Here is a 12,939-nt window from a genome sequence, read left to right as displayed (position 1 = left end):
TGCTTAAAATATCCCAGACAAGATGAGACACGTACTAGAGAAGGCGTTGAGTGTTCAACTCAATAATCTGGATTAAGCCTGATGACTACAGCCCCGTTAAAGATGATTAACTCCTGTGTGGTTATGTTCTGGATTGTCAGTTACAACACATTCCCTGGTCAGTGGGACTGTTTTTGGTTTTCTGCTGGGTAACTCTTTCCATGGAATAACTGCATTTCTCATGGAGGGATGGATTATAATGAATATAATGAGCAAGTATGTGGGTGGAGGAGGTGAAGGCAGGATGTTTCTATGATGAACACGCCCATACATTTACAGCATAATGATGTCATCAGAAAACCTTTAAAGTATATATAAGTGAACTATGGCAATAGTTTCAAGGAGCATTGGCTGTCTTGATTTTAAAATCTTCTTCATTGCTTTTTTTTTTAATTGTGCTTTTAAAAAACACGTTATATGTTCTGACCAGATAAATCAATTTTTCCTCAGTTGGTTGTCTTGTTTTTATCTCCAAGAGATTTAGATGTATCCTTACAGTATTATTAACATCCACAGTGGTTTTTTAGACACTTCATAATGATTTTTTTTTTTTATTAAAAAGTAACCTAAGCAGTTCTGCTCAGTGGCTGTCAAGGTCATGTTTATGTTCAGAGTAAAGATGTGGAAGAACCTTTGAACAGGTTACATAAGACAGGTACAATGAGGCTGAACTGAGTACAGCTGCTGTTTATTTGTTTATTTATAAGGAACCCCATTAGCTTCCACAACAGTGGTTGCTAGTCTTCCCAATCAGGCCCAATGAGATTAGGAGGACAGAAGCAAAAAAAGAGAAAATACACAACAACTCTGTCCCCATTTTGTTACACTGACATTTAAATGTGCCATTATTTACAAAGTTTTATTGCTAAATAAGACACCCAAAGACATATTTATATATCCTCCTTAAACTCTGTGATCTCTATTTGTAAAGTGAGTGTGACCAAACGGCAGCAGTAGGTGTTTCAGACACAAATTTCTTGTGTTATTGGATCGATCACTAGGAAATTTTCTACAGATGTTCATGAGTCCCATGTTTTGTATCTTGCAGATTTTAGTGGACCAGAAAATTGACATACATAACAACAACTCCTGGACATTCCTGTTGCTTTGTGGATCATGTTTATTGGGTTTAACATGCGATTTTTCCCACCATAACACAACATATAATAATGTGATGGCACTAAGTTAATGACAGCAAAACTATTTACAATCCTGTGCTTTGTTTTCAGTGATAATTATCATGGCATGCTAACACACTGAACTAAAAGTCAGCATTGTTTTTGTTGGTATTTAGCTCAAAGCACTGCTGTGTTTGCTGTGTTAACTGCATTGCTTCACAGAGCTTCTCATCTCCGTGTATAGCTCTTTAATCCTTTTAATTGGTTTTCAGAACTTCTCCAACATTATGCTCTTGCTACCAGCTTTAATTATTTTCCGTCAACCCTCTTAAGACTACGTAGGAAATTTCCTTCAGAGAGGAGCTAGTGCTCTTTGGTCACTAGGGTTTATCTAGCCTGGAGTTTAGGGTCGAGGACATGGCGTTCTTCTGTGTGCTGGATCAGTGCAGCGGATTACAGGAACAATTTAAATCAACCAGTTATAACACACTGACATTAGTACCGTATATGTAGCAGTTACATTTTAAACAGACCTAGTGAAATACTATATGTTAGCAGTCTGTGGGTCACCAAGAGTTCAGATCAGCTGTTTGCCTGAGACACAGCCTGTTTATTCTGAGCAGTGAAGGCTTGGCTAACTTTAGAGCAAGTGGATGAACCCAAATTTAAATCAGTATGTAGAGGATTTATAGCATAATAAACCAGTATGCTGGCTAAACAAGCTTCAACAAGTTCTCCTCAACAAGCTTCTCCTTACTGACAGACAATCCGTGGGGTACAGGCACAGAACATCAGCATGTGGCCATATAAATCCCCTGGCGACTAACTCTGTCTCTCTCACAGTCAGCTATTAGTGTGACCATCTGTTTTACACACACAAACATGCAAGTCAGTTCAAACACACACAAATTAATTTAAATTAGAGAAAAATGTGGATCTTTTGATGTCTGTATGCTGTGAGTGTCCTGGTTTTTGATGGCAGGTAAATTAATGTATTGATGCATGCTCAACCATCCAGGTAAGTAAATCCCTAAAGGTTCTGTTCATCTGGACGTAGCGTTTGCAGTGGGAGAAACGTTTCCCCAACCTTATAAACAGTACATTGCACAATGACTGAAACTAGCACCACTGAATGAACAATGGGCTGGGAGGTCAGTTCCTTGATCATGGAGGTGAATTAACTGGCAGACTTGCATGAGAGGAGGGCGGATCTCCAGGAACAAAACAAGGAATGAGATGAATGTGAGACAAAAAGGAAGGAGAACAAACATTCACCAGTATCAGTCCAATGAACTCAAAATTCCTTCATGCTCATATTTCAATGAAATCAAAGACTCTCGTGCAACACCAGCTGCCAAGGAACTTTTCTTTGCATGTGTTTTTGTTCAGCTTGAGTATTTGTGTTCACAGTGACCATGTCACAAGTCACATTTACAATTCATATAATGTTTTGGGGCACTAGTTCAAAATTTTTGTTCAAGACACTAATATCTTCTTTTTAGAATTAAATAAAATGTATGAATAATTCTGAGATCTGACAATGTACTATGATATTGTGTGCCACTCCTCAATGCTGAAAGAGCCAGTTGAGGTAGTTTAGGTATTTGATTAGGGTACCTCCTGGGTGCCTCCTGGGTAAGGTGTCTTGGGCATGTCCCACTGGAAGGAGGCCCTAGTGCAGACCCAGGACACACACACTGGAGAGATTATATTGCTTGGCAGGCCTGGGAACACCTCAGTGTCCCCCTGGATAAGCTAGAGGAGGTGGCTAAGGAGAGGGAGGGCTGGACCTCTCTGCTTAGCCTCTGCAACCCAGCCCCAAATAAGTGAAAGAGAAAATGGATGGATGGATCTGACAGTGTTGCAGTATATAAAGGTCCTGGTCAAATCTTGTGTTTGTGAGAGGCAGCCAATCAGGAGAAAGTTGCAGGGAGGGTTTGCCTCTCACTTAAAGTGAGAGTAGTTTTAGACAGTTGGTGTTAAGAGGCTGCACTAAAGCCCAGTCTAAGAATGGGGAATTGGTATAATAGGTCCTCTTTAAAACATACAGGGAACTGATCTGGAAAATGTGGAATTAAAAATAGAAATGACTAGAAGAAACAAGAAGATCCTCGAAGTTACTATGTGTTTCACCTCCATGTAGATCAAAACCTTGTTTGCATTTGCAACAAATCGCCACTTTGATTACGTAATGTTGTTACCTTTAAATGCTATTTGTATCTAAACCAGGAGCATCAAATCAAAGCATAAATAGTGGAACCCTTGTATATGCTGACGTCATTGCACACCACTTAAAAAGAAAGAGCAGATATATTAATCTTATTCATCATTGTTAATACTGATGCTGGCCTATTGTTTTGCCTTTACTGACACTATCAGCTGCTCTGGTTATTCTGTAAACTCCTTTGTGTATATTATTTTGTCTTTGTTGAAAGTGAAACTCAAAAGGAGCTGTACCACTTTCTTGACAACCCTGTATTGCCTGAGCTACATTTTTGCCTCTGGTCAGCGCTGCCCTCTGGTGGAGAAAGTCATGTTTCAGCAGTGGAGGAACAAGTAGTCAGGTCGATTTTAAGCAAAATAGTAATATTTTGTACAGTTTATGATGAAGTTAATGCTTGATATTGTAGTACTTTGTATTATATACCCTCAGAAATAAAATAAGTCATTATGAAATAGCCTCTTTTGAGTGTTAAACTGCTAAATCGGACAGCAGCAGCAGCCGAAGCCTCGTGGTGCAGGAATATGAGATGAGGTGCACACTGAGGGCAGTGAACCCCAGGAAGGCACATCATGTCCTGCCTGCCGCCCACACTCAACCCGCTCCAGTTCGCATACAGAGCTAACAGACCAACTGAAGATGCCATTGCTACAACGCTCCACACCACTATCTCTCACCTGGAACAACAAGGCCGTTACGCCAGGCTGCTCTTTGTTGACTTTAGCTCTGCTTTAAATACGATACTCCCGGACAGACTAATAGTTAAACTGCTGGATATTGGACTTCCTTCTACCACCTGCCGCTGGATCAGAGACTTCCTGTCAGACCGTGTACAGAGAGTTAGAGTGGGGCCTCATCTTTCCTCACCCCTCAGCCTTAACACCGGCTCTCCACAAGGCTGTGTACTGAGTCCTCTACTATACAATCTGTACACACATGACTGTGTTAGTTCCCACCCAGACAACGCAGTCATTAAGTTTGCAGATGATACCACCGTGGTGGGGCTCATCTCTGGGGGAGATGAGACGGCATACAGAGCTGAGGTTCAGAGGCTGACAGATTGGTGTGTAGACAACAACCTGGACCTCAATACCACCAAGACAGAAGAGCTGGTAGTTGACTTCAGAAGCAGGAAGTTTGAGCTGCAGCCTGTCAACATCAGCGGGGAGTGTGTGGAAAGGGTGTCCAGTTTCAAGTTCCTGGGTGTGCACATAGACACAGACCTCCAATGGAGCTCAAACACCTCTGCGGTTTTGAAGAAGGCCCAACAGCGTGTCCACTTTCTGAGAATCCTCAGAAAAATGGACCTGAAGAGGGAGCTGCTGACTGTCTTCTACAGCTGCTCCACTGAAAGTCTTTAACCAAAGAATCAAAAATGCAAAGGAAAGAGACAATGCAACTAGCATCTATTTAAAAAACCATTTTCTTCCTCATCACATCAAGATTTATTTCCTGAACTGAACTGTTACACGTGAAAATATGCATAAACATGCTTATTTATTCCCAATATTGTTGCAATTACTTACTATCAGCAGATTAGACATGTCCAACTGGTTGGTTACAAGCCTGGCTGGTTATGCCAGCTAAAATCTGGCTTGAGTTTCCTAAAATTACTCTATCATAAGCACGGAGGAGAGGAAAAAGGTCAAAGCCAAGATGTTGTCTAACGTTTTTTGTTGTTGTAACGTTTTCCAACTTTTCCAACAACTCCACTAAAATGGCAATAACATCTGACACGATTGTACACTTGTTACTTCAACCAAGCTGCGGCACAGTGCGCCAGGTTACAAAAATCGAGAGGTGCTGGACTGCCCAGTGGACAGGACACAAGACGTGACATCAAAATCAGCGCGCATGACACAGGCAACACGGCGAGCATAATGGCATCGTTATGCTCTTGAATTGGAAGGGATAAATTCATTTGACTGCACTCTGCAATCTATTGACATCAAGTGCCGATATTTTACCATTTGTAACTTTAACTGCAGTAGTAGCAGCTGAAAAATATTATCCCTCTGTTTCTCTGGGACTGTCAGGCTCCGGGGTTGTTTGCTTTACACAAGTATGTCAAAAATTAAAGTAGGTCTATTAAAATGTAGCTTTTCATATTTGTCCTTCGTTTCTTTGTATTGCAACTGTGATATGTGATGTTCAGTTAAAAGGTCGCTGTCTCTTTAAATCGCTGGTCTTCGTGTCTGTAGTGATGACGTGTCTCCTTCTTTTCCTCCCGGTGGCTCAGTTACTCAGGCTCAAGCTGGTCTCATTTTCACTGTGAAGAACCGTACAAAGAGACCAGTTGGGACATCATGGGCAGTAAGTTTCACTTTGGCACGTGATTTTTAAGACTGTGATCTGCAAAAAACGAGGAGCAAAACTGAAACAGTGTTTTATGTGTTTTTGACAACTTAGTTAGCTAACGGTAACTAGCAACTGGCATTGATCGCATGCAGCTAGCATTTAGTCGCTAGCTTCCTGGTTGATAAATGGTTTTTTCCCTGTTATAAAAACATTTCTAGTAAGAAGTAGTTGTAGGGTTTAGCTTAATAACTAGGTGATATTTTGGCAAACTAGTTTTCTAGTCTGTAGATATCCTTTAAAAGCGATACGGTGAGTGGCTTTATTTCGAGACCTTTACGCTAACTTGTTAGCCACTCATTCAAAGACATTGACAGTCTAGTGATGACGACGCATAAGACGCTCTGTTTTTTGTGAGTCCGCTGTTCCTGTTTCCTGCCTTGCATTACTAGAAACACGTAGGTTGTAGAGGTACTGTAAAGATCTGACATAACAACAGGAAACAGATTTTTTTTTTCAAAGCTTTGCTTTACATCCAGGTACATTGTTGGTACATTCACATTTGTCTGTAAAGTCCGCCCCCATTCATTACCACGTCCCGCTGATGATAACCAGATATGATCACCTTTTTACTCATGTTTGTTTGTTTGTTTTCAGTCAAATTCTTGGAGGTGATAAAGCCTTTCTGTGCTGTGCTGCCAGAGATCCAAAAACCCGAAAGAAAGGTATGTGTGTTTTTAAATACCTCCCCCTTGTTTTCATAGTTCTAAATAAGCAATTAGCAATCAGTAAGCTTTAGATTGTGTTTGCTTTTCTTTTTTTTAAACCCCCCTCCCCCCTTTAAACTTCTTACATTTGCTCAACCATTAGATCCAGTTCAGAGAGAAGGTGTTATGGACTGCTATCACTCTTTTCATCTTTCTGGTGTGCTGCCAGGTGAGTCTCACTGTTGATTAGTTTGTGTATTTACATCTTTATGATATTTTTAATAGGGGAAAAAACCTCAACAGCTTAAATAAGTAAAAAAAAAAACTTAGCATCAATTATTACAATGTTATTAATACATTAAGTTGTCTGTTACAGGAATGTTTTTTACATAATAGTCAAAGTATCAAGCTGAAGCCAGTGAATTCAGGGGACACACAATTATAACACTTCATGCAGCCAATTAAGACTCAACTATAAATGCAATATGTTGCTTTTTTAGATTCCCCTGTTTGGCATAATGTCCTCAGACTCTGCAGATCCTTTCTACTGGATGAGAGTCATTCTGGCCTCAAACAGAGGTATATACCTTTTAATATATTTGTGTATAAGTTAAATATATGTCTGCTGTTTTCTGGGGTCTAACTTGAACATTTTCTTCTAGGTACTTTGATGGAGCTGGGTATCTCGCCAATTGTCACCTCAGGCCTGATCATGCAGCTGCTTGCTGGAGCTAAGATCATCGAAGTTGGAGACACTCCAAAGGACAGAGCGCTTTTTAATGGTGCACAAAAATGTATGTAAACTCTGCTCAGGTGCTGGTTTGAAGTAGTTTGAAATTGCCTATCAAGACTTTAGGGTCTCTGACCTCTGATTTTTTTATTTATTTATTTATTTTCTTCAGTGTTTGGCATGATCATCACCATTGGCCAGGCTATTGTGTATGTGATGACTGGCATGTACGGAGATCCGTCAGAGATGGGTGCAGGGATCTGTCTGCTGATCATCATTCAGGTGAGAACAGAATGAATATCTGCAAACATACCTGAACTGTGTAATGTCAGGACATGTATATAAATTAGCTATAAATTGTTTTATTAATTAATTATTAATTGTTTGGTTCCTCAGAGTTTCCAACAATGTTGTTTTTGTTTTTATGAACGTTATTATTACAGACATGTCCCTTACACTGGCATTACTGTTTATTCAATGTCATTCTTATTAAACTTAATGTTGACATCACAATTAAAGAAGTGCACGAGGCGCATTTCAGAGAGAGGTTTCATTAGTTACTCTGTCAAATACAGGGTAACTAAGTACAAGGTCTGGTTCAGCATTCATATTAGAGTTGTGTGATTAGTAGTTGATTATACAACAATACAAAATTCTTATCTCTTTACAAAAGGCTGAGGCAACGGAGATTTTTATTTATTTTTTCCAGCTTGTCTTTTCCCAAAGCCTTGCCTGCTACCTTTTCATAAACACTCAAAGAATATCAGTGAAAACCCTTTGATTAAAATCAGCCTTTTTTAAATTGTTATTAGTTGGTAATAGTTTTAAACCTGTGAGTATAAATATACTCCCAAGGAGATGTTACTTTCATGCTCTAGAGAAACAGGAAAGCACCTTGAAATCAACCTAAAGCACACATACGCTGTACTTTCTGTTACTGAGATGATGCTACTGGTACTTTAAAGAAATCTTTGGGCTAGGAAACATAATTAAATTTCAGTTATTTTCGGCTTCATTTATCATTTAGGGTAACTGTTATACTCATTGATAACGTAACAACAGGTATAGATGCAGTAATTTTCAAAAAAATGAATCAACTGAAATCATTTCTTTTTCATTTATTCTGCTCAGCTCACAACCTGCTGGGGTTGTGAGCTGAGGGGGTTTTGCTGTCACCACAGCTTCTTATAATCTTGTGAATGTGAGAACGAAGTGGAGTAAAATTTTTGAATGTATCCCATCTGCTGTCAGTATTTTTATTTTTTTTTATTAATCTTTCATTCCACAAGCCTACGTAATTTTTTATTAATTTTAAATGTAAAAACAGAAGACATAATGTGTTTGTTGGAGTCGATACTCAAAACTTTCCAAACATGGCAAATCTCCATAGCAATCTCACATGACTCGAACTGTTACGTTTCTCTCTAGCTGTTTGTGGCTGGGCTGATTGTGTTGCTGCTGGATGAGTTGCTCCAAAAGGGCTATGGTCTTGGTTCAGGCATTTCCTTGTTCATTGCTACCAACATCTGTGAAACGATTGTGTGGAAGGCCTTCAGTCCCACTACTGTGAACACTGGAAGAGGTAAGGAACCAATAATTGGTTTTTACAAAGTGATTTATTTATTTTTTTTAATTAAGTAATAATTAAAAAAAAAAACCATGTTGCATCTTTGCAATCCAAAACGAGGTTTCTCATTTGAGAGTTTTTTTTCTGTGTTTCCAGGCACGGAGTTTGAGGGTGCGATCATCGCTCTTTTCCATTTGCTTGCCACAAGGACCGACAAAGTGCGTGCTCTGAGAGAGGCCTTCTACAGACAGAACCTGCCCAACCTCATGAACCTGATTGCTACAGTCTTTGTTTTTGCTGTAGTGATATACTTTCAGGTCGGTTGCTTTTCTTTTCTTTTGTCTGACTTCACACTAACCCACTTGAGATTTAAAACGTGTATTTAAAAAAAAAAAAAAAAAAAAATCAGTGTGATGAATTAATCTCTTCTCACAGGGATTCAGGGTGGATCTGCCAATAAAGTCAGCTCGTTACCGTGGACAGTACAACACCTACCCCATCAAGCTCTTTTATACTTCCAACATTCCCATCATCCTGCAGTCTGCATTGGTCTCCAACTTGTATGTGATATCCCAGATGCTCTCCACGCGCTTCAGTGGCAATTTCCTGGTTAATCTGCTCGGAACGTGGTCTGTGAGTACATGTTTGCGTTTTATAGATTCTTCAGTTCAGTTTGTTAGTGTGTTGACCTGCAAAATGCCTTATTTAAAGTGCAAAAAGACCCAACACCCAACAACCCAAAAATAAATGCCTCTGCTAATGGTTTTTCTTTATAAAAACTACCTCCTCTCAAACAGTCAGGTTTTTTTTTTTTTTAACCATATTTTCCTAACTACACAAGCTGCATTTATGTAAGCTTACCATGACATTCACACCTGTGTGCCAGGACAAGCCTATCCTTTGATATTTTTGGTTATTGATAAAAGGGAACAAAATAAAATTGTGGAAAGGATGTACCGGAGTCTGACAACTCATTATCATGTTAACATTAGTGACTGATGGAGTACGTTTTGTTCCCGTTTTCCCAGGACGCATCGTCTGGTGGCCCGGCCCGTGCTTACCCAGTCGGGGGACTCTGTTACTACTTCTCTCCACCTGAATCATTTGGCTCTGTTCTGGAGGACCCAGTCCACGCAGTAATCTACATCATCTTCATGCTTGGTTCATGTGCCTTTTTCTCCAAAACCTGGATTGAAGTATCAGGCTCCTCTGCAAAAGATGTAAGTTATTACTGTTTTCTAGTAGGTTGTGTTATGACATTGTTTCAAGAAAACTCGGTCTTAGAGATCTATTCCATTTCCTGTCATGCAGGTTGCAAAACAGCTGAAGGAGCAGCAGATGGTGATGAGAGGACACAGAGAGACCTCAATGGTCCATGAGCTTAACAGGTAAAATACAAAATCTGTTACACCTGTTGACCTTCTAGATTTTCGCCAGCTTCCCAAAATATACAGAACAATTTTGTGTTTCAAGTGTTTGTTATGCAATGCTCTGGTTCAGGAGGTTATGTCATGAGTTCATTCAGACACAGCCTCCATATAACTGCTTTTCACATTTCCTACATATAAATAATGCCAACCCACACTTTTTGCTAAACTGCTCTTTTAAGCACTACTTAGTTAAGTGAGTGTACACTTCTCAAAAATGTAAGGGAACATGATCATCAGTGTATAACACAAAGTCAGGGATAGGAAGCATGAACATCTGTCTTTCACATGCTGTGGTGCAAGTAAAAGGGACATCAGGTGTATTAGAGGGCTCTTTTCTCTTCACAGATGATCTTGCAGACACCATAATGTTTGCCACAGTGTTTACAAACTTATTTAAACCTGTCACATGAGGTGAACTTCCTTCCTTTCATCACTGAAGAAAATAGGGCGCCAGTGGCGAACCTGCCAGCTCTGGTTTTCTCTGGGGGAATGCCAGTCAAACTGCTTGGTGCCAGTCTGTTGGCACATGTTCCACTAAAGGATTGCGGCCTTTGTGTAACACTTGTCGAGTCTGTATCTGACACTTTAGTTGGAATAATGCACATGGAGGGTTGGGGGGGGGGTAGGTCATTTTGTAGGGCTCTGGCAGTGCTGGAGCAGATACAGCTCCTATTGCTGAATTGATGATCTTCTCCTACTATTTCCTCCACACTCTTGAGACTGTGGTAGGTGCAGCGGCACTTTTCAATGTGCCATCCAGGAAGAGCTGGAATTTGAATTGTCTCATGTTGCCAGCAGTGAACAAAAAAGACACTAGTAAAAACTCTGTAGTCACCAAAACCTTTCACAATCATTCCCTTTTGGAGGAATTATTATTGTTGTGTCTCCAGTGCATTTGTTGTCACTTTCATTTACACCACAGTAGATGAAATGAGTTCACAATGGCTTGTGCTTTCTAAATTGACAGGGTGATATTTATTAATTTTAACTGACTTTGTGTCTTTATGTTAAACTGTGATTGAATATTCCCTTTCTTTCGTCTTTTTTTTCTTAAGCCGTATATGTGAATGCAATCATCCTCACTACAGATTGCATTTTCAACAAAAAAACACCGGGTGTGTAATTTCCTTAATTTCTCTGTTTTCATTTTAGATACATTCCCACTGCTGCTGCCTTTGGTGGACTGTGTATCGGTGGTTTGTCAGTGATGGCAGACTTCCTTGGAGCCATTGGCTCTGGCACTGGTATCCTGCTGGCCGTTACCATTATCTACCAGTACTTTGAAATATTTGTGAAAGAACAGAGTGAAGTAGGGAGCTTTGAAGGCCTATTCTTCTAGCCATCGTGCTCTTGCTTTTGACCCAACTTTTTTCAGCACCACAAAACCCGCGTTTATTTTACAGCCATGAGAAGCCCCTGCATCATCGGCACTGCAATTTTTTAGGACGTTTGAGGAACCTTCAGGAGTCTCCGCTGAAATCGGGTACTGTGAGGTGCTGGGACAATATGCTGACTCTTCACTCCATTTGTTTTCCCCACAGACCTTCCAAAATGATGCAAAGAAAGACATTTGGCTGTGCTTTATCCATGTTTCTACCTGATTAAACGTGATTAAAGCTTCCTATATTCACCTAAAGGCTTCCTGCAGGAGTCCCTCCCCCCTTCTGGACTGACAAATGCTTTGGTATGCAGGCATACTTGATTTGGATGGTGACGGTCATCTGTCTTCAGTGTGCTTAGTGTTATCTCCTACTTTTACTTTCAGCTTTATTTTATTTTTTTTTTTAGTTAACCTGCCAGTCAGTTAATGGTGTAAACCAGGAGGTGAACTGTCAGAGTCGAGGAGTGTGTATGTTTCTGATCAGGACACTGCACTGAAGCGTTTATTGGGTCAGGGTCCTCTGAGAAGAAGAGATGGAGCTCACATTGGGTTCCAACCTCTGGGAAACATTCAAAACTCATTTTTAATTTAAGGCATTCCCAGGGAGCTTCAGTATTAAATGACAGCTTTCATTGACTCTTGTTGCCCACATCATGCAGTCTTATGTCATGTTTTGTTTTTAGTTGTCTGCTTTGTGTACTTTCAATAATAACTTTTCCAAACAGACTGTACATAGGCCATATATTAAATAACTTGAATTTGTCTTAAGTGTAAGATAAAGTCTTTGAATATGTAAAAATAATTGCATTTCAGAGCAAACTTGTACAAAAAACATTCTCAATAAAACATTTTGTGGAAAAAGACTGACTTTTAACTATTTGCTTGGAATGTCCTTTTTATACATACAGGTGAATCTGGGGAGGTTTTTGTGATGTTTATGTCAGCACAATATTGTGGATTTAGTTCCCATATTTTGATGTATTCGTTAACAAATGATGGCTTTACTGTCTGGTGGTTTACAGATCAGCCCGCAGGACCCTGTCAGAATTAAACTTGTGGTTTCAGTTTGAGTTTCTGGTCTTTGCACGTAAACCGCCAAAGTATTACACAAAGAGGAAAACAGACAGTATAAAAACATGATGAAATAATGTGGTTTTGTCAGAGAATAATACTAAGTAGGACTGTTTGGGCAGTCTCATTGTGAGGGGGCGTGGTTTGTGGCTTAGCTGCAGGGGAAGGCTGACCAACACAGGTTCCATTTCCATTGTATAATCATGCCTTTCCTATTTGAGTAGGAGGACAGCAGAGCTGGGTATGCTACATTGGAGAAAGGACTCACTGAAAAATGTATAAATAAACATTCAAGTGCCTGCAAAGCTTTACATCGGAGTTATCTACATCTTACAAATATCAAACACAATTGTTCAAAAAAAAATTTTAAGTTTTTTTTT

At 39.8% G+C, this 12,939-nt stretch overlaps 1 protein-coding gene across 1 annotated transcript; it reads left to right on the top strand.

The window, feature by feature from the left end:
- The first annotated feature begins 5,576 nt into the window (after nucleotides 1–5,576).
- Nucleotides 5,577–12,362, top strand: LOC146387056 (protein transport protein Sec61 subunit alpha-like 1). Its single transcript, XM_084928387.1, has 12 exons — nucleotides 5,577–5,691; nucleotides 6,331–6,398; nucleotides 6,544–6,609; nucleotides 6,881–6,959; nucleotides 7,043–7,174; nucleotides 7,283–7,392; nucleotides 8,539–8,692; nucleotides 8,834–8,994; nucleotides 9,113–9,310; nucleotides 9,706–9,897; nucleotides 9,989–10,065; nucleotides 11,260–12,362. The coding sequence occupies exons 1-12, from the start codon at nucleotides 5,685–5,687 to the stop codon at nucleotides 11,444–11,446; spliced, it is 1,431 nt and encodes a 476-aa protein (XP_084784513.1). The 5' UTR covers nucleotides 5,577–5,684; the 3' UTR covers nucleotides 11,447–12,362.
- The last annotated feature ends 577 nt before the right edge of the window (nucleotides 12,363–12,939 follow it).

The sequence above is a fragment of the Perissodus microlepis genome, chromosome 5, assembly GCF_051167445.1.
Source record: "Perissodus microlepis isolate ML-2025 ecotype Zambia chromosome 5, ASM5116744v1, whole genome shotgun sequence".
Classification (NCBI taxonomy): domain Eukaryota; kingdom Metazoa; phylum Chordata; class Actinopteri; order Cichliformes; family Cichlidae; genus Perissodus; species Perissodus microlepis.
The sequence above is the reverse complement of the archived record's forward strand: the minus strand, read 5'-3'. Positions and strand labels throughout refer to the sequence as shown.

What these genes read in the sequence shown, in the direction of transcription:
- LOC146387056 (XM_084928387.1), top strand. An exon ending in TACTGTGAACACTGGAAGAG is followed by an intron (nt 8,693 to 8,833) that starts GTAAGGAACCAA and finishes CTGTGTTTCCAG; the next exon opens with GCACGGAGTTTGAGGGTGCG. An exon ending in ATGGTCCATGAGCTTAACAG is followed by an intron (nt 10,066 to 11,259) that starts GTAAAATACAAA and finishes TTTTCATTTTAG; the next exon opens with ATACATTCCCACTGCTGCTG.